The sequence below is a fragment of the Thermochaetoides thermophila genome, assembly GCF_000221225.1.
Source record: "Thermochaetoides thermophila DSM 1495 unplaced genomic scaffold scf7180000011816, whole genome shotgun sequence".
In the NCBI taxonomy this organism is placed as follows: domain Eukaryota; kingdom Fungi; phylum Ascomycota; class Sordariomycetes; order Sordariales; family Chaetomiaceae; genus Thermochaetoides; species Thermochaetoides thermophila.
Genome location: NW_006383032.1, coordinates 3028433 through 3049075, shown reverse-complemented (window position 1 = coordinate 3049075; position 20643 = coordinate 3028433). Strand labels below are relative to the sequence as shown.

Sequence of the window (20643 nt, the reverse complement as noted above, 5' to 3'; positions counted from 1 at the left end):
ACGATCCGTAACGGCGGGCAGGCGCTTGGCGCTGTTTCTGAACGGTGGGCCCATCCGCGCCTGCAGGGGCTGACAGCTGGAGTTGGACCTCAAGATGTTGCTGACGGAGCCATCCAATGAAACTCGGCATCCCACTGGGCGTCTGGGTCTGGATCGGGGTGCAATGCATGTAGTGCCTTGCCGGGCATCGTCAAGTGGAAAAGAGGACCTGTGGCCCAAAAGGTCTCGTTTTTCCCTCTGCTCACCTTCGTGTTGTCGCCACGAGCGCTGTCCTTTTATTTTTCGTATTTTTCTATCTACTTTTGAGTCGTCGCCATCTTGCAATCCTGCGCTCGACGACCACGACCACTGCCCCTCAATTTCACGGCTTCCTTTCCTGATTCGACGCCTGAACCTGCAGGTTTCCACCGACTTCACTCGACCGCGATCGATCGCCCTCGAGCTCTCGGCTGCCGCTGGCTGGGCTCAGCCTCATCGGATCCCACACAGCTTTTACCCGCTGGCATTTTGGACGATTGGCACGTTTGGAAAGTACACACTTACTCACCAAACAGCAACGCCGCGGCACCCGTCTTCCTGTTTATCCTCCCGTTACCCCGCATTCTTGATCGAGCAGTAATACCCAGTTGTTGAGTCTTCTTTACCTGATTATTTTAACACTCCCAGAAAGATGCCCGGCTTCGCAGATTCGTTCTGGTCGGCGGACTATGCCGCAGGTATGCTTCATCAGCGCGCGCTCCACGTCAAACAAGGCGCAACTACCATAGCGGAGTGCTGACCAAATCCAAGGCCTCGGCGTCCTGTTCAGCAAGCTTCAGCAGGGCACCATCGAAAACCGCCAGATCTTGACCATTGCTCGCATGCGCGCCGACGCCGAAGATGCATATGGCCAACGTCTAGCTGAAATTGCCCCCGCAGTGGACAAAATCCAAGGCGGCTTTTCCCGTGACGATGGCGCCAGCGTGCGCAAGGCCTACGAGGGTGTCCGCACCGAGATGGAGGATGCTGCCAAGAACCACAAGAAGATCGCCCAGAACATCCGCGATCTGGTCGTGAACCCTTTCTCGAGATGGTGCGATGCCCATGAATCCCGTATTCAAGATTCCCACGAGGAGCTGCAAGCTCGGATCAAAGCCCACGACAAGCAGCTCGAGCTTGTGAAGAAGCTCAGGAGCAATTATTTCAACAAGTGTCGTCTCGTGGAAGATCTCGAGGAAGAGAACCAGCTCGCTTTCCAGGATCCCGAAAGTAGCCCCCAACAGAAGAGCAACATTCCGTCCATCAAGGTGGAGGATCCGGCAGAGGACGAGGACCCCCTTGAGATCGGCGACGAGACGTACCAACCAGACCAAGTAAAAAAGATTCTAAATCATATGTTGACCAACATCAAGATGGGCGAGCACAAGGTCCCTATTCTCGGAACCTACCAGAACTGCTCTGCCGGCACAGATATCGTTGAGTACATTCAGCGTCATATGGGGAGCACCAGCGTCAGCTATGCCGAAAGGATCGGACAGGATCTGGTCACCCATGGGTTCCTGCGATTGGTTGGTAACGTCGGGAATACGTTCGCCAACAGTTCTAAGATGTTCTACCAATGGCGCCCGAAGGCTTGGGAGTGGGCTGGCATCCCGGAGAAAAAGACCGTGAGCAGGACCTTTTCTCTCCCCATTACAGGATCAGACAGCAGCGACTCTCCTGTGGTCGGCACTGTGGCGGAATACCTATCGAAGTGGGATGTCCTTAACACTTCGAGGCCCAACGAGACTCCAGCAGAACGTCTGCGTCGGGAAGCGAGAGAAGCCGATGAGAAGTACAAGGCTGCCGTCCAGAAGCTGGACGAGATGCGTTGCGAGCTTGAAGAGGCCATCTTCTTGCATCTGAAATTCCTTGAGCGTTGCGAGCTGGACCGCCTCAAGGCTATCAAGACCGTTATCCTGGATTTCTCAGGGACTATTAGCAACGTCATCCCAAGCCTGCAGGCGACTGTTGACAACATGATGCTATACCAGGAGACCGTGTCGCCTCTAGGCGATCTGCGCTATCTCCTGGAGAACTATCGCACCGGCAGCTTCGTCCCTAGGCCTGTCATTTATGAGAACTACTACAACAAGATCGACGACCAAACCTTTGGCGTTGATCTTGAGGCTCGTGCTAGGGCCGATAAGAAGCGTGTGCCCATCATTATCACAACCATTCTTACGTACTTGGACCATCACTACCCGGATCTCGAGGGTGATGAAGCCAGGCGAGGTGTCTGGCTCCATGAAGTCCCGCTGTCTCAGACGCACAAGCTGAGAGCCAAGGTCAACAACGGGAAGCCGCCTGCTCTTGAGACGTTTGAGGAATTTGACATTCCCACGGTTGCCAGTCTGCTGAAGCTCTACCTTCTCGAGCTGCCTGGTGCGTAGTCGTGCAAGGTCGTGCCTGTTGCCGTTACTAACTGTCCCCAGATTCTCTAGTCTCATCCCACGTCTATGAGATCATCAGGCAGATTTACAACACGCCCACGCCAGATGGCGGTGACGCTGCCCGTATCCCTATCCTGCAGCAGACCCTGTCACAGCTTCGGCTGGCCAATATTGCGTCTTTGGATGCCTGCATGAACCACTTTACACGCTTGATCGAGCTAACCTCAGCTGACGAGGAGTACATCTCGAAGCTGGCTACTGTCCTGGCTCCTTGTATCTTGCGCCCGCGCCAGGAGACGTCGCTCACCATGGAGGAGAAACATGCTTACCGCCTGGTTCGCGATCTATTTGCGCACAAAGATGCCATTTTCAACGAACTGAAGCGTCTGTCAACCTTGAACTCCTCTGGTACCGTCAAGCAGCGGCCACGTGCCATCTCTACCGACGAGAGCAATCGTAAGGCGCTTGTGGAGGAACGCAACCGGGCTATCATTGAGAAGGCAAGCGGCAGTCGTAGTAGAGCAACGTCGCCCGCGCCCACTCCCCGAACCCCTCATAGACGCGACAGGAGCATTGGTGGCCCGGAAAACAGGTTCCCTATCCAACCAAGCATCTCCAGCCCGACGACTGAGCACCGCAAGCGCGGCAGTTTGGGGCCTGTCCTGCCCAAGAGAACAAGTCTTGAAGTACCCTCGGACGATACCATGGGTTTCAGCCACCCAGCTGATGGTAATCTCGGGCCCGCAAACGGCAGCTCGGCCAGCGCTGGGCCTTCTTCGATTACCGTCCCCGTGCCCATGCCCGCGCCTGCTACCGACCAACAGCAACAACTACAATCTGCTCCTGACTCCCTGGCTGATAAGCGCAGCAGCCTGCCCCGCTCGATCGCCTCTTCCGAGGGCTTCATTGAGAAGCGCAACAGCCTTAGCCGCAGCGGCGCCCGGCTTTCATCTGGCCGTCGCGTAACCCCTGCCGTGTCGTCGGCTACTGCCCGGACGGCAACACCTCCGCCTGGTCACCAGCCACAGGGTGAATCGCAGCAAGGTCATACTCATGGGGTTACGCTTGTGGATGCACCGATGGATTATTAGTGATTGTCCGTCGAAATTTTGTTGATGCTCCTTTCATGACTTACAGTTTGGAAGAAGGAATGTTGGATTGGAGAAGGAAATGCGGATATGATAATGAAGGCAACGCCATTGTTGCTTATGAATAAAAGAACAGGATCTGGTGACTGACTGGATGAATGGTTGGCTCCCGCCCCTTTCTTGTATTGTCATCCCTTCCTGGTGCTTTTTTTTTTTCCTGTTAGTTGGTTTCTTTTGATGGCCTATTTGCGTTTATCCCACACCGGGCACCTTCAGATTCCGTAGTTTTTTGAGGATGAATGGCGGGTGGTTATGTGCTTGGCGACCTTTGTGTTTGGTTGGTTTAGCTCAGGTTTCTATTTGCTGTGAGGCAGGGAGCTTCAGTGGTAAATGACAGTACAATTAAAGTCACACATACCCCAACTGTTAGGGTGAAGCCTTGTTATCTCTTTGAGGGTCAGTGGAGAGTAAATTGCCTAATGTAGTCGCCAGTGTGGCGCTTTTTCCTGACGAGTCGTTCCATCAGGAAGACTAAATGCTCCTTCTGAGGCATGATATCAAATAAAAAATTCTCAACTCGGATTGAATGGAAGCACAGGATGGCCCTACCTCATGTAAGTTATCATTGCCCAACATTATGTGGGACCTCACCGTTCATCGTCCACGTACCGTGGTAACACCCAAACAATAGCAGCGAGGTACTATCCACGTTTGTATCATTTTTGTCTTCAGTGCACACCAGTCAACATATCCCTTTCCCGTGCAATGGAAGAAGAAAATCTCCAAGCGTTTTGTTTCATTGTTCATATTTTCCTAACTTGCTATCAGTTTTAAGCTAATATGGCTTAGCATGTGTCTTTACCAACATCGTTCTTTCTGCTTGATAGGTAGTTAATAAGCGCAAAAATCATGAAAAGATGTATGAAATCTTGGAGAAGTAGGTATCTCCTTTAAAAACTGCTCCTCGTGAGTCACTCTCTTTTAGACCTGCCCCTAAGATAGCTACGAAATCCACCAACGCCTTATTTCATATCAATCATGAGGAATGATACTGAAGTCTTTACGAGACACTGTGAGCATCTTGGGGGAAAAAAAAAGGAAAGCATGATGTGTTTGGAGAGCATAAAAAGCTCCAGGACCGCATTAATTAATGTGTATTAGGAAAAATCAAGGAAGACATTAGAATGTTCCAGGACAAGTGGTTTTCCTCTAATTCTTTCAATACCTGAGCTTAGACAGCTTCTTGGAGCGGCTTCCTCAAGATATCCTGTCTCTAGCTCAGTGGGGCTTTCTGTGCAAACTCCGGAGAAAAAGGATAAGACTTAACTGACGTTTGTTATCATCTCAGTTTCCACATGCACGATCTATTAGCTGGGTATCGGAATCGACAACATAAACAAGTGTAACACCCTAGATCCCCACCCATTTGGCTGCATAAGCGTGAAGTTTTGGATAGCCTTCTTAGATACTAGATGTTACCCATGGATATTCAATATAGCGAAAATTCTGGAACAGCTCGCCAGAAAAATCGGTCTTGCATCAAACTAGGCTATCTGGTAGCCTTAACATTCCCATTCAGCTTGAAGGATACGCGTTATCTGCGCGTTCTCCTAGGTGCTCGTGACTCAGTTTGCGATCACTCAGTCCACAAACGGCGCCATAAACGCTTCGTAAATCACATAAACTACATCGTACACGACCCATGGAGAGTATCTTGGCACGACATGTATACCTGGGAGTATACTCACTTCTTGGTTCAGCTTCAGACCGAGATACTGGTGCACAAGAAGCTCGGAAATAAACTTGGCATTCTGCGCTCAAGATTCAGTCATGTGACCCGGCAGTCCCTACTTCTGCCAGTCACGTTTATCATGGAGCTTTCGGCATGAATCAGAGATGAATTGACTTCTTCAACCTCATTCTCGGGCCATTACCTGAACGGAGCTTTGAGGGATCCAACGGCTCTGTATACACTGGAGACATGGCGCAACAGTGCGCTGAATATCTTAGAGAGCCAGCGCTTGACTCTTTCTCCATGTCGATGTCAAGATCAAGGCGTGCTGAAAACTCGGTGATGGTCAGCCAGGAATTAGTACAATTTCTTTAGCTTTCCCAAATCATATTTCATTGTCGAACGGGTACAATATGCGTTTGGCGCTCTGGAATGAACGGTATGGGCTAAGCAAAAAGTGAAGGCTTGAGAGCATTCATGGCTCGTGGAAGTCAGATAAATGGACCACTGGATGGTCTACAAACATATCCCACTGGGGAACCGATGGACGATCTGTTTAACCTAGATTTATTTTCCGGCTTGTCCACAGTCCTGATAATATGGTGGATGAGCTTATCAGAGAGACTCGCCTTATGCCAGATGCTCGTGAAAGCGTGCTAGAACATATACATACCAGAAATTACTGTCTACTCAATGTCTGAGGCAAGTGTTTTACTCCTCATCTTTAGCACCACTGTTTAAGCCGCTCCTTTTTTCGATAGAACTCTGCTGAGATTTAGGAGGTCTGAAGAGAAGCCAATCCGTAACTGTCCCAGTTGAGTTTCCCAACATGTTAAGCGCATAATAGCATCTATATTCTGCGTGGAGGAAAGAGATATTTCTAACTATATCCTATACTGGCCTTATTTCGGGCTGCATAACCCGTTTGTTGGACGTCACTCCCTCCACAAAATCACGAATGATCTAGAACGAACTCCGAAAGAGATTCTACAGAAATAGGGAGCCCATTATAAAGAGGCCGAAGCAGAAGTCCAAGAAAAGGTGAAAGATGACATCAATCTTCAGGTCATCCAGGACTTGATTAATATGTGATTCATGATCTAGGAGGAGCTTGGTCGCTACTGTGATTGAGTTTCGGAAGATCTTGGTAATTTACACATAACGTTGGAGGATTAGCAGAGACAGGAGGAGTTGGAATTGCCAGTGTTGATTGGGAAGCAAATCAGATGCTATGTTTCAGGAACATATATCCGCAGGAGATAAATTGAGTTTACTGACTTACCATCGAGACACAATTGAGCGCTTTTGGAGTTTAAATCTGCGTAAAGAGCTGCTAATAAAGAGCTTGTGAGTGGATTGGACAACATCAAAATGCAAAGGACTGGGGGAGGGCATATCGCCGGCGTTGTAGTAGTTGGAAGCGCCTTATGCTTGACCGAAGGCAGTATAAGACTAATCAACTAAAACCACATACCTACATCTTTTAGATAGAGAATCTAGCGTGTATAGTTAATTAACTTGGTATCATAGAGACTGATGGAATTGTTTTGTAACCGAAGATTTGGGTAAAACTCTGCATGTTAGAATTTACCAAGGGGTCTGTGCTCCAATTCCACATTGAATCTCAAGGCAAGCCTGTGCGACATTTAGCCTTGTATGAGTTCATTTGGTAGAGTGTGTGTAGGATTGTGTACCAATGAAGTACACCAAAGCGTTGAAACATCAAGCTGGTTCAATGGTCTCCGCATATATCGCGGTAGTGTTCATGTAGGCTTCTTGCTTGGGCAATTGGGCAGGAAAAGCCTCGAAGGGTACAGGATTGGCCTCGATTTTAGGCTTACATTTTGGACATTGACCAAGGTCATGCCCATGTAATTCAAAAAGTTGCAAACTTCTAAGGCTACTCTACTCATTACGGACGAAACTTATTGCCCGGGAACTAAGTCGGGCTTTTTGGGATGAACACCCGATCTCGGGAGTGGGGCGCAGCGGATTTTGTAAGACCGGATGAGGTTAAGGCAGAGGCTGGATCAGCACCGGGTTGGATCATGTCCCCACCGGCAGCCCACGCTCCGTGGCCCACACTGCACAAGAAAGCTTCCCGAGCTGAAAAGGACCGATGGCTATAAATCCGCGCAGTTGTCTATCTCTAAGTTGTATGCGTCTTTGGGGGGACGTCTGCACAAAAGCGCTTGTTCTCAGTTTGAGGTGGTTGCCTTTACTAAGCTGACCCAAGCGCAGCGGAGCGGGTTGCCGCTTGGTGGGAGATTGCAGGCAGGGAACCCAAAACATTGATCACTCTGCAAATGCTTCAGAGTCTCGCCAAAGGCACGTTGTGCCGGAATGCTTGTTCATGAGGCGTACGATATGTGGTTTGTATTATCAAGGACGAAGAGAAAAAAAATATTAGGCATTTTTAATAAAGAGCTGGCAAGGCTTGGGTTTTCGGGTTTGGCTCTGACAGGCCAAGGCTTCGAGGTTCACACGATACTTGACCCGACAACAACAGCAGCCATGGATGCTATTCATTCCCCAGCCCGGCATGTCAGATTTCTCGGGCTCTCAATCAGCCCTCTGAGGTTCACAAGCCCCACAGTCCTCTCCGATTTGATTGAGCCGAAACAGCGCTGATTGGTTGTTCAGCGCGTCGTGGCACGTGTCCCATGCTGCTTTCCTGCCCACGCCTGTGGCTTTGCGACCCTGGCGCCCCACAGCCAAGACCAAGAGCCGCCCCTGGGCTTCGCGTCGCTGGGACAAAAGAAGCCAAGCGCGCTGCAGGCTGCGTTGCTGGGTGGGCTGTGTTGGGAGCTGTAGGACTGCCTTGGCGACCCTGGTGACCTCTGCGGGCTGGGATCCTGTTTGGGACTTGGGACCTCAGGGCTCTGCTACTTTCGTCCTGTTTCTGGCCCAACACTAAATTCTACGCCTTTGTTTGTGTCAGCAAGCTTGTGTTGTTTGTTCCCTCTCACCCGTTCTTTGAAATAGTTTTCTGTATTGCATCTGAGCCCGCGCTCTTGAAGCCGAGTGTTGTCGAGTTTGCGACCTGGTCCCTGTGCCAGCGACCCAGCGCGAAGTCAACATCGTCTCTGTGACAACCCAATAACCACAACAAGAAGCTCGACTATCGCCATCACCCGCCGACACCGCACAAACCCATTGGCAGAATGTGGGATGACTTTGAGGTCAACGCTGAAGGGATCCCAAAATACAAGTTACTTTTCCACAGTTTCCAGATCATCTTTGCCTTTGTGCTGTGGTGCCTCGAGATCGCCGTCTTCCGGCATGATAGCGCCAAAATCACCGGCAGGAATGGCTGGACATTCGCAATGGTATGCATATCCCCTATCATCTCCCCTTTTGGTCTTAAATTCTCGTATGAAGAACTTCGGATTCTGACGAATACCTCGGTTGCCAACCAGCCCCTCCTCACCATCCCCGCCTGGATCTACCTGACCATGGCCCCGCGCCACTCGCGGACACGCAAGATCGCCAACCCCCGCGTTATGGTGACGGTGGATGCCCTCTACACCATTCTCTGGCTCTCGGCTTTTGCGACCCAGGCCTCTTACAACTCGGCCGGATTCTGCGGGAAAGTGTGCGGCATTAGCAAGGCTATCGTTGGCCTGGGCTTCTTCGTCTTGTAGGACTCCCCAACATAATCCCCTTGCTGTGCAACCCTCCTTTAGTCGGCTTTGTCCAAGACCATAACAACTAACCGACCCTACTATTCACAGCCTCTTCTTTGGGGTGACAACTTTCATTAGCATCTGGACCCTTAAGTACTGGGAGATGTACAACCGGCTGCCGGGCTACGACCGTGTTCAATCCAAGAACCAGAACATCGACCCCGACAAGGCCGCCTTCTCCCTCGCTCCTCATGATGAGGAGGCCTATGCGCCTGTCAGCATGGATGACGACCACGAGGACGGTCGCACAGACTACACTGCATCCACTCGTCCCCCAGCCCCGCGCTCCGATTATTCTGACCCGTACGGCCCCGGCGGAGCGGCCAGCACGGTCGGCAGCTCGTACCGTGACAACCCCTTCCGTCAGCACCAGGCATCAAGCCCGTTTGACGTCGATACTGAGTACCACTCTGGCCGGGCGTCGGCTGCGGGTGGCAGGTACGGTTCGCCTGCTCCGGGTGCAGTCTCTGAGGTGTCGTACGCCGATAGTTCGCAGCCGGTGAGGTTCCCGGATGCTGACTATGACCGGATCGCTCGGTAATTGATGGGAGGTAAACGAAAATCTGTTGATGGAAGCGAGTGCTATATATGTCTTGCTCGATGCAATCGGGGGGACATGGCACCTGGCGTGTTGGGGACGGTTGGTAATTGTGCGATCTCGGATGCGGCCTTTGTTGAAGAAACAGGGGACGATAGTAGTATCGGAGGGCATAGCTGGTGTGCGGATATCTGCTTTCTTCTGATGTTTCACGTCTGTCAGTCTTTTCTAGCACATTCGGCTGTTCGGGTTGGCCTGGTCCGGTTTACCTTGGTGTTGACGGAGTCATAGAAGGTGGATCAAAGATACCATGAAATTAGGAAATTTCTCGCATCATTGATATCGACCTTTGATGCCGGTCCCAGCTTGTATGTTGTTATATTGTTCTTAGGACTATATACTCTCCAGATAGGTACTCGTAGAAACGCCAAACGCCATCCCATGGTGTAAATATGACCCCCTTCCCGTCTTTCAGGACCCTTCACTTTTTTTCCCCCTGAAAAGTGGCAGCGTTGTCTCCCGGGTTACTCTCCCAAGTAAATATCGGCCACCTCCTTGGATGGATTGTCGCAATCACTCCGCCCAGCGAGTACAACATTTCCCGGCCACATAAATTTGGCAACCTTTCTTTATTAAGCAGACAGAAGCCCCGCCTTCTTCAACCTCCTCTTGATGTCCGAAGCAGTCTGCTGGTAGGGATTCAACTTCCTATCACGAGCCATAGCAGCAACATCGTCGCCATGCTTATCCACAAGCCGCTGAAGCCATTCACGCTCCCGCTCGCTCTGATGGCGTACGGTCTTCTCGACCGGCCGCGTAGCCTCACGCTCCAGAGCGCGAAGCACCTCGGGTTTAGACTCATCATCCACATCGGCTGCGACATTCTCTAACTCTAAGTCGTGCTGTCGGATGTGGTTGTTCAGAACGGGCTGTTCTTGCTGCTGCTGTTGCGGGACGGCGTCGGACTCGCTATCGCTGTCGAGGTCATTCAGGGGATCGTTTAGCGGGTTATTGTCTCGCACCACGCGCTTGATGCGGCCCTGCTCATCGCGTTCGACTTTGACTTCGCTGACTTTGATCAAGCCCTGGTCGCCTGACTTGATGGCCAGCGGGTCGTTGAGGTCCTTGAGCAGAGCCTTGTTGCCCGGGGCCGTACCACCAGTCGCCTTACCCAGCTTGGCTACCAGGCCAAAGCGGGTGTAATTCTGGGAAAGAGTCTCTTTTTTGTTCCTGTAAGAAAACATGCGACGTCAGACCAACACTGAATGAGTGAGAGCAGCCAGTGTAAAGGAAAAGGCAACGCACCAGCTCTTTGCGATGATGTTGTTGCCAGCAGGATTTAGAGCTTTCTTCCGCCTGTTGGGCATGCGAATTGTAGGGCGCGAGGAGCGCCTCTTACGCTTCTGAAGTTCGCGACCCATTGTGCCTATGCGATGGAATTATACAGGGGACTGTTGTTGTTGTTGAGACTGACAAGAGGAGCTTCTCCTCTACTCCCCGTCGACCACGAGTCCAAAATTTCTGGATCTCGTTCCGATAAGATAGCAATTGTGGTGGGGTCTCTGCTTATCAGCAAACAGTTGATAACAGCCGCGCATAGGTTTGACAGCCGTCAGCCTTGGGTGCTTGGCATTCGTCCCATCCTCAACCTAGGACTCGTGTTCTCCAAGTCGTCACGGGAAGTCCACCTCACCTCATCTTTCGCCTTTGTTCGTTCCTCTCAATCCGAAAACTGTTTCCAATTTGCATACCGAGCGGATGAGCTTCACACTTCTGTATCTGCCCAATGATCAGGATTTTAAGTCACCGCCAATGGGATTCTCCAACGACGCCATTTGCCGCTAGTTGAACCGAAGCCACGAGTAGTTGGTTTTCCTTTTGATCTTGACCCCTAGGTATCGTTTCTAAAACTTCTGCTTCGGCCAATCGCCAATAAGCCAAATCTGTATCACCAACATGCCTCCTGCTCGCGGTTGAGCGTTTTCTGCTTGAATGAAGCCGATGATGCAATCAGTGCTAGCAAAGCTTTTTACACAATCCTGGCCTGACCTCTGCACCAAGTAGTGACATTTGCCGACAGGAGCGTATGAAACAAAGATGTTGTTATCAAGCTCGGCCCCAGTTCTGGCAGCCACCTCCGTCTGATGAAGGAAAAGCAGTGAAGCAGCGGGCATCAAACGGTCCCCTTTTAGCAACACGCCCCCACGTTGTGGACTGCTTCATGGCGCAGCTAGTGCGACCACTCGCACCAAACTCTATTTTTCTGCGCTAGCCTTACACTACTTCTCTCTACCTACTTGAGCGATCTCATTGTAGAGATCCGGCAGCAGCGAGACCGACGCAAGCCACTCGATCCCTGGATGTTCAAGGCGAGTCGCGACACGACCCCGCGCGCAACAACACGGGAGAGGAGCTCGACGTTGGAGGTGGTATGGCGCTTATTATTTTCCTTCCTTCCCAGGTCTAGCTGAGGTGGGATCGGTTCACGCACGCAAGCAGAGACGGAAACACCGTTGCAATTGGACGTTAGTCCTTGCAGCGGCAGACTGTATATCACCTGCGTCCCCATGCAAAGCCTCCCGTAGTAACTGTATGATTTTGAATTATTATCTAATACCTGGTGTATTGAAAGAGACTTTCGTACCCGTTTGTTGTCATCAAGACTTTGGGATGCCGATGCATGATGCAGCGAACACTACCCTTCACTTGTACATAGGAGGACTTACCCAATGGAGGCTTCGGTAACCGAATGGTAGGGTGGCCCATCAAGCTTTGGTCTTGGAGGATGGTGGTGGCCGACTGCACAGCTTCAACAATCTCCCCTTCTAGATTCCTTCCTTTCTTTCCAGAAACCAGCTCTCCCCGCAGAGATATAGCGGGTGGTGTGGCTATCGAGTAAGATGATCACCGATACGATCTGCTTACACAGTGTTCTTACTCTCCTGTCGGCTGGTCCCTAACGGCGTTATCCGCCCTCACCGATTGTGGGCAGCCACTTGTGCGCAGGTAATCCCGGGCCGTGGGTGACTGCAAGCAAAAATACTTATCAAACTTATGATAGCCTCATATGCCCCCGGGTTCTGCGACCTAGAACGACCACGTAGTAACCCACTATGTACTAAACGCCCACCGAGCCGACCTAGGATGCAACTGTAGAAATCGGGAAGCTCTCAGACACCTCCTGGCCGATCAGAAACCGCCAAGGAGGTTGCATGCTCAGGTACGGAGGAGACGCTCCCCCCCCCCCCAACAAGGCCCTTTCCTGCCCAGGTTGGCCTGCCTGTTCAGGGACCGCCGCTTCTTGAACGTGCCTGAGAAAAAGGTGCAAGAACGATACATCTGCTTCCTGTCGTCGCATTTGTGCAGGAGAGGAGTCGATGGCGCAATCCCAGGGCGGTCATTGTCCTCAGGACCACCCTGTCCGGGTAGGGAGCCCGTGGCCCATGCAAACGGATAGCGTCAAACATCACGAATTTATCAAAATAGAGCAAACCGGGCAGGTATGAGGGAATTAGTCCATGACTTCGTTATATTTTTCTTTTGACAAAAGGAATCTGTCCGCTATATACCTTGTGTAGACAAGATCATAGTAACCTGAATGTTCCTGAGCGCCCAAACAATGGAAATGAGCCCTTTTCAAGATACTCCGCCAGGGGTATGCATAATAGATGTACAGAATCAAAAATTAAGACATGTTGATAGACTGAGGACAAAGGAAATCAGACGACCCGTAGCAAAAGCCTGGAAGTGAACCAACCTTTCAGCAAAACCTCCCGCTCTATATCACCATAAACCAACATATTGCGCCCAGCCAAGTACAATACCTGATCAACCATCCCTCGTATTTCAACCCCTCGTCTATCCCCTAAGACAAATGCCCGTTCATCATCAACTGTGTCATCAACATCAAAACATAATCCACTCGACATCAACGCCCGGACCGCTAATCCATTTCGACCAGTTAAAAGGCCCAGATCTGTTATTTACGACCCCAGGGATCCCCATGGCTCCCACAACTCCATTCCTGCTCAGAGTGTCCCGACACTCACCAGCCCACAGCCTCTCTAAGATGTCCAGCGCCGCCAGGTTGTTCATGTAGCCGCTACGGGCCATGATATCGCGGCACTTAGACCGTACAATGTTCTGCTGCAGCTCGTTGACGCACTCGCTTCCGGCGACAAACAGCGGCCACAGCAAGAACTTCTCAGCCGCACTGCCGGCCTCTAGGCTTGTAGCGTAGTAGACAACCTGGCTGACCAGGTTGCGGAAAGTGTTGTGGTTGGAGGGCACGTGGGGGCTGGCCAAGCGCTCTGTGTAGAGCAGCGCCGCGTAACGGAAGGCTTCGCTGAGCGAGTTGAGATCGCGGACTTGGGCGCTTGTCGGGACGACAGGGAGTTGCGAGGATGTGTTGGGGAGCATCTGGTATGGATTCGATGAAGAGGATGGTGATAAGGCCGCTTGGAGCGATGCGCGGACACGGGCCGAATCAAACTCCCAGCTTTGCAGGGCCATGCGGGCCTCCTTCCACTCGCGCCAAAACAGACTTCGTGGGTCGTCATAGGCTGTCTGGGACTGGAGCGAAGTGCCAAGGAGATCCTCGTCGTCCATGGAAGCAGTGCTGAAACCGGTACTGTCGAAGCGGATGCTAGTGCTAAGGGGATGAGGAGCGCCGCCAAAGATACTGTGGTGACGCTCATGACCGCCAAGCATGGGCGGGGCCGGCTTGAGCGCTGGGCCCAGAGGAGAATCGGGTGCCGGAGATGATTGGGTACGTGAGAGCGAAGGCGGAGGGGAAAACACGTTCTGTACCGGACGGTGTTGCGAGAGCATGTTCAGGCGACCAAGCTTGACAATAGTCTTGAAAAGCTCGCGGTCGCAGCCAACTAAGTTCTCGGTGCCTAGGGGCAGGGGGTTCGAGTCAGGGTGTACTGAGCACAGTGAGTTGCTGAGTTGGGGCTCTCTGTTGTTAATGCTGGCGGACACAGCGTCGAGGTAGGTGAAGAGAGCTTCCATCCATGCCGATTCCCTCGAGGCCGGGAATGGGGACATTTGTCTCAAACCCAGAATCTTCTTGACACCAGCGAACTGCGTCTGGAACTTGGCAACCCCAGACTCAGCCATTCGGTAGTGACACAGCAAGAGAATCGTGGCAAGGACAGAATCGTGTGTCGACCGTTCTGGGTCATTCAGCTGCTCGTTCAGTAGTCGCACCGCGAGGTTCCGGTGTTGGTACTCCTCAGCAAGCGACTGATCCTTGGGTTGCACGCTGGACCCGCTGTCGATCGGGCTCATGTCCAGTCTCCTTTCGCCATCCCTGCCGTGGAGACCGAGGCTGAGCTTCCGCTTCATCCTCAGATTGCAAGCAGCCAGAGCGCAGATAGCATGCTGCAAGCTCCGGCTAGTACTGCTGAGACGGAGGATATGGTCTCTGAACGGGTTACCAGGCCCATCGATGAACACCATGCTTGGACACATGGTCTTCTCGTAATAATCCATGAAAAAAGGTATCTTGTTAATCAGATCTGGGCTCACTTGCAAGACCGGAGACGAAGGTTGCGAGGGGATCGACATAGGCCCGGGCCACGGCACCGGGTTCCGATCCGGAACGCTTTGAGAGACGGATTCCTCGTCAGTGTTGGACGAGGATGACAAAAAGGGGCCATACGACTGAGCACTGGAGCTATATGTGGTGTCCAGATCAGGTGTCCCAGGGACTGATTGTCCCGGGGTTAGCTTTTGCCAGGAGGAGGAGCAACGTGGTGGCATCGGCTTTGACTCACTCATCACATCGCACTCAGGAGGAAACTTCCGGCTCAGCTGGGCATCCAAACTGTCGACATGCGACATGTGAGACTGCAAGCTCGACGGTAGTTCAGGCGGTGCGTAAACCAAGCTGGAGCAGGGGGCTGGCGCCCGAGTCTGCTCCATCATGATGGAAGCGACTGGTGACTGGGGGATCGGAGAGGTATGGCTAGGGAAGCTGTCGTAAACCATCGGGCTGTGAACGAAGGTGGAAATATCATCTCGGGGGAACGAATGGGCAATGGGTGACATGTAATCCATGTCGCTCATGGCGTCGATAGGCGTCTGGATCATCTCCCGCTGCATGATGTCGTTCGGAGTCGTGACAGGAATCTGCAGTCCTCTTGGGGGAGCAAATCTCGTAGTGTCACTCGGATTCGGGGGCATGCTCGCAGTGAAGGGAATGTGAGTCCAGCCCGGTGGCGGCGCCGGTTCCGGCTGGGAGATTGGTGGAACATCGTAAGGGTGAAATGGCGACGTCACAGGGGGCATAGAGGGATTCCGATGATGGTGAGCCATGTCTATCTCGTCCTTTCCAGCACGATCATCGTGCTCTGCCGGCCATGGAGCAGTCGGGAGGGTAGGAGCAGGATTAGTCGTAGTGGTAGTGGCAGGATTGGTGGTCGTTGTTGTCGATGTTGTCGATGTTGTCGTCGTCGAGCGCCGCGTCGTCGAAGACGCCGGTGCCGGTGCCTTCGCAGGCTTAGGAGGATTCACAGGAGGCGCTTTTGCAATAGGCAGAGACAACCCACGGAGCTTCCCCCGACTGGCGACGCCAACTCCCCATGTGAGCTGCGTCTTGTAACCTGAACACTCGTTGCCAATCTCCAAACACTGCGAACAATAAGGTCTCCTCCTATCGCACTTCACATTCCGCTTCGCACAGGTGAAGCAGTCATCAGCAGCTCCGCCGGCGGGGGCCCTCCTCCTCCTTTTCCTCGTTGACGCCGCCTCCTTTGGCGTCGACGCCGCCGGCGTGGTGATAGGGGCAGTCATGCTTGCGGTTATCCTAACGGCCGGCGGTCAAAGAGTGAGTTCACGGAGTTGCTTCTGCGGCGGCCAGTGACCCGAGAGTCCTTCGGGGGGGGGGTGAGATCAATAGCCAAAGCCAGGCAAGAGGGGCGACAGAGAGAACGGAGTGAGATGAGGGGTTTGGCGTTCAGTGAGCGAGTGAGCGGGAGTGTTATTTGGGCGGGTAAATAGGGGTAATATGGGCAGTATCAAGCACACACTGGGTGAGTGCCAATGGGAAACAGGAGCTGGGTCAAAAGGGAGGGAGAGTCAAGACTGAAAAAAAAAATAGGGTAGCGAGCAAAGCAGATGGAGCAGGTATAAGAGACAATGGGAGACGTGCAGAGCTCAGTCGCGTGGCCAACAGCAGTTATGGGCACGTTCTTAATGGGAAATGCGTTTTTTCCCTCTTACAGCCGGCCCCCATGCCTGAGGTCCTGCTCCTCAAGAGTCCATGCGATCCCCTCCCCCCCAATGCTTTCAAGGGCAAGTCGCCCGTGGTGTACACCGAGGTACCTCGCCAGCGATCTGGGGCCCTGGGGCCCTGGAGCAAGAGAGTGGTGCAACGGTAGATGGACAAGGGGAGTGAAGGTGGGCAGGGGTCGGCGAATCCCACGCCCCGATGCCCAATCAAGAGCCAAGACCCCGACAGGCCAGGGTCCCAAGGTTTCCTGCTGGACAGCCTAAGTAGGCTCCACGGGCAGGCACTTCGGAACTACTTGAACGCAATAGAGGGTGTTGGATTGGTGGTTCCAGCGCTCGGCACAGCAGCAACCTTTTACACTACTAAGCAACACGCTGGGTGCCCGGTAACACAGCGACCGCAGCAAAGCTACGGACCCGACCCGTGACACTCTGTGGTGCCTTATTGCTCGCACTCTAATCTCTTCTTTCTTAGGTCAAGTTGTGCGTCCGCTGAAAAATTGAATGGAGCGTTTTGCATCCAAATGCACATGAAACAGCTCTTCCGTGCAATCGATGCGATAACCTCGGGTGCTAGTGACAGAAACCCACAAAAAAGGTGAAAGAACCATGCTGGTGCCGTGTTGTCGTGGAGACCGGCGGGCAACGAGCCCGCTTTGCAAGCTTCCAGCGCGCTTCCATTTTCGTAGGCCCTTCCGACCGTCGCTGGAGTCTCGTAGACAGGAACTACAGAGACAACCCCTTACATACCAGCTGGCAACGCGCAGCTCCGTCCCCAGACACGTGCAGCCGGGTCGAAGCACCCAAGGCTGGAAGTCATGGGAGACCTTGCGCGTGGGCGCAAATGCCCGCTTCGAAGCCAGGGTCAGCGTCGAATGTTGCACTGCTGATTGCAGTGACGCCAGCGGAGCCATGGTTGTGTGTGGGTTGTGCGTGTGGACAGCTAGCTACTCGATGCAACCTTGGAAGGGTGAGAAGACAAAGACCTTTCGCAGAAAGGGGGGGGGGTGGTTTGTCCCCAGGGCTCTCTGCCCCTAGCATTTCCGACTGATCAGTAGTGGTCTGTTGCAAGGCCCAAACACCGGCAAAGGAAACAGGAAATTTGACAATTGTGTTGACTGTCGAGGGTGTACGGAGTAATTCGTGCTGTAAGTCGATACTTAGTTATGTCGCGTGCTTGTTTACCCAGCGCATTCCATCATGGGTGCATGGGTTCATGGGTAGGGTAATTCCATGCCTCAGAGGACGGACACGTGCAAGGCTGGAGACAAGCAAGCCCAAAGTAACTGCAGTTCGAAGTGCGAGGCTTGTAATTCGTACAACAATGGAAGGCTGTTGCGCACAAGCAGGTTGTCTTTGCCTTCTCAATACCTCCACCGTCCATAGGCTCACTACACTTGACTTGACATACACACACACACCCTCCCTCATCATCATCATCATCATCATCATGACACACAGCGCATAACACTGCAGCGTTGCAACCAAACCTGGGTCCTACCATTATTTCCGATATCACCAGTCTATGGCGAATTTTCTCCAGCGCTGAAGCACGCGGTCCAGTAATGACACTGCTCCGGCACTGCGCTAAAGCCAGCAGTGGCCTCACGGTCATGAATGATTATGTATGTCCACTGAATTCGTCTGCGAGCAGGCCGTGGTTTCGGCAGAGTTTTTAGGGGCTGCTCCGTCACCCGTCTCCCGTCAACGCGACCGCGATCTCTGACTTGTTGCTCTCTGTGCCCTCCTCCACTGCACTTTTCTCTCGGCGGCGTGCCCCCCCGTTCCCTGTCTTCAATTCTCCACTGCTTCGGCTGCTTATCGCAAAGCTTCGCGGACTCGATGGAGCTGCTGCAACCCTTTTCGCCGAAAACAACAGTCGTGTCCGAGATAGCGTTACCAGCAACGGTGTGACGCCTCGCCCATCAGCCTCACAGCATGACAAAGCTAAAAGCCTGTCATCTCCCGTGCGCTAGTCCGCCATGCAATATCGGACACGTCTTGTAGCTCGGATGCTAGATGCTTCAATATTCGTGTTTTGTTTGAAACGGCATTTCCGTCTGTTTGGTGTTTATTTTGGTCTGCTACCGATCTCCAAACTCCGGGACGCACCAGTGCACCAGTTCTGGGCTCCTGGCTGCAGCACGGCCAATTCAATTTGAGACCACCCATCACGCGAAGCAACCCCACGCTTATCCGCCGTGGGGGTCATCGGACTTGGACAGAACTGGGCAAAACGCCTTTTCGTCGCCAACATGGTGGCAGCCGTTAATATACGCAGCGACTCAGAATCTTGGTTGCCGGGTCAGTTGCCAACTCACATGCAGGGCTGCTGCTATCTGCTATCTGCTGTTCTCTGCTGCCTGTGAGCAACAATCTAGACCCTCTTTGCCCAGTGCCTTGGACAATTCCAAGTTTTGCAACTGCTCTTTCTGGTCATTTATCTGCTGTCTCTCAGCAACACGCCCACAGGCATATCTCGAGTGAAGCCAAGTCAAAAACCCTGAATACAACCTCTCAAAAACCTTCCGATAAGGAAACATGTTATATCTCGATTTCAGTACTTCCAACGAGGCACAGCTGGCCGTATCATTCTGTATCGTGTACTTCACACTACTCTATGCTATCACGGCTTTCTGCGGCTTGATGTCAACAACCAACCACTGACAGCACTCGTAATGGACAACGAGATGGATCGTGAATTCAGCCCCTCGTCCTCTGCCGTTTTCGATAGGAGGGGCTGTCATTAGGCTTTGTAGAAGCGCTGAGGGAAAGACGATGATAGATGATAGATCTTCTACATCGCCAGTCGACGCCACCAGCGAAGCCGCCACCCAACATCCAGTCGGCCAAACTCGGCAGCAGAGCCGGCGTCGAAAGTCGTACAATGCATAGATTTTAGGAACGTTGGCCAGGCCTCGCGAATCATGCTGGAATGGCATTCAGGTAGCTGTGCTAGCATTGCCCGCCGTCCGAATTGGCTACCGACGGACTATGTATACACTGCCATCGCTGGATGACAGCCTAAATCTGTCCAAACACCGAACCCCGTCCATGTTGTCCTCGGTCTCCAGGACACGGCCTTGGCTCCCTTGAATCACAAAACTCCCGTGGGATATGGCTTCCCAAGCTCCTCGGCTTAGACAGCATGTCGCACGGGGCTGATAACGCAGCTGGCGACTCGGAGTCACCGCAGCCGCCGCCGGTGAGACACAAGTATCGTCAAGCCTCATCCCCCTCTCCCCCTCCCCCCCCCTCCCTTTACCCTTTACCCCTGACATGGAAGCAAGGAATACCTAGATCCTAGGTGACGGTGGGTAAAGTTTCCATCCATCACGTCCATTGCCCAGTTTTCAGCGGCTCTGTCCTCGGTGATGATGAGGCCTGATCCCTGAGGGGTCGCTTTTGACAACCTAGGCTTGCTTACCAGCATGAGAGCAGCCGCCCGGCATCTCCTGTATGATGACAGGCATGAACACCGATAGCTCGGTAGGTAATTCCAGTTGCTGCTGCTTATCTCAAAATTGCAACAACTCAAGTCCACTTAACTGGTTTGCCACTGTTACACGACAACGCTATGATTTATACGTAGGTTGAGATATGGTTCCACCCATTATCCTGTAGTGACCGTCATTAACCCATATCTTGTCTGCTTCATGAGACCTGTTGATGTATACAAGCTGGATACAAGCTTGCTTGGAAAGGTGTCTCGAACAGCCCCGCCTGCCTCGTGATAATCTGACACAACGCCCTACCTATGCCCGGAACTGTCAGGGTTCCTCAGTGGATGAGTCGGTAGGATCTAACCTAGATAGCTACATCTCGATGATTTGGTACGCGGACGCCGGAGCGTGCCTGGGTGTTGACGAGAACACCTTTGACAATACTAGGCCGGAACGGTCGGCTGCGTATCGCGATCGCGCATGAAACGGTCCCCCGAGCTTAAACTATC

General features: G+C 52.6%; 4 protein-coding genes across 4 annotated transcripts; 2 read left to right on the top strand and 2 right to left on the bottom strand.

Moving 5' to 3' along the window:
- Positions 1-670: 670 nt before the first annotated feature.
- On the top strand, positions 671-3502 carry CTHT_0029220 (putative rho-GTPase-activating protein; the record flags this gene model as incomplete). The annotated part of the gene is made up of 3 exons (XM_006693314.1): positions 671-716; positions 790-2403; positions 2463-3502. The coding sequence occupies 3 exons, from the start codon at positions 671-673 to the stop codon at positions 3500-3502; spliced, it is 2700 nt and encodes an 899-aa protein (XP_006693377.1).
- Positions 3503-8395: 4893 nt separating this feature from the next.
- Positions 8396-9458, top strand: CTHT_0029210 (uncharacterized protein; the record flags this gene model as incomplete). Its single annotated transcript, XM_006693313.1, has 3 exons — positions 8396-8560; positions 8651-8871; positions 8966-9458. The coding sequence occupies 3 exons, from the start codon at positions 8396-8398 to the stop codon at positions 9456-9458; spliced, it is 879 nt and encodes a 292-aa protein (XP_006693376.1).
- Positions 9459-10087: 629 nt separating this feature from the next.
- On the bottom strand, positions 10088-10876 carry CTHT_0029200 (uncharacterized protein; the record flags this gene model as incomplete). The annotated part of the gene is made up of 2 exons (XM_006693312.1): positions 10088-10685; positions 10761-10876. 2 exons carry the CDS (start codon positions 10874-10876, stop codon positions 10088-10090), a joined length of 714 nt encoding a protein of 237 aa, XP_006693375.1.
- A 2485-nt stretch (positions 10877-13361) lies between these two features.
- On the bottom strand, positions 13362-16253 carry CTHT_0029190 (gal4-like Zn(II)2Cys6 binuclear cluster DNA-binding domain-containing protein; the record flags this gene model as incomplete). Its single annotated transcript, XM_006693311.1, has 1 exon — positions 13362-16253. One exon carries the CDS (start codon positions 16251-16253, stop codon positions 13362-13364), a length of 2892 nt encoding a protein of 963 aa, XP_006693374.1.
- Between the last annotated feature and the right edge of the window lie 4390 nt (positions 16254-20643).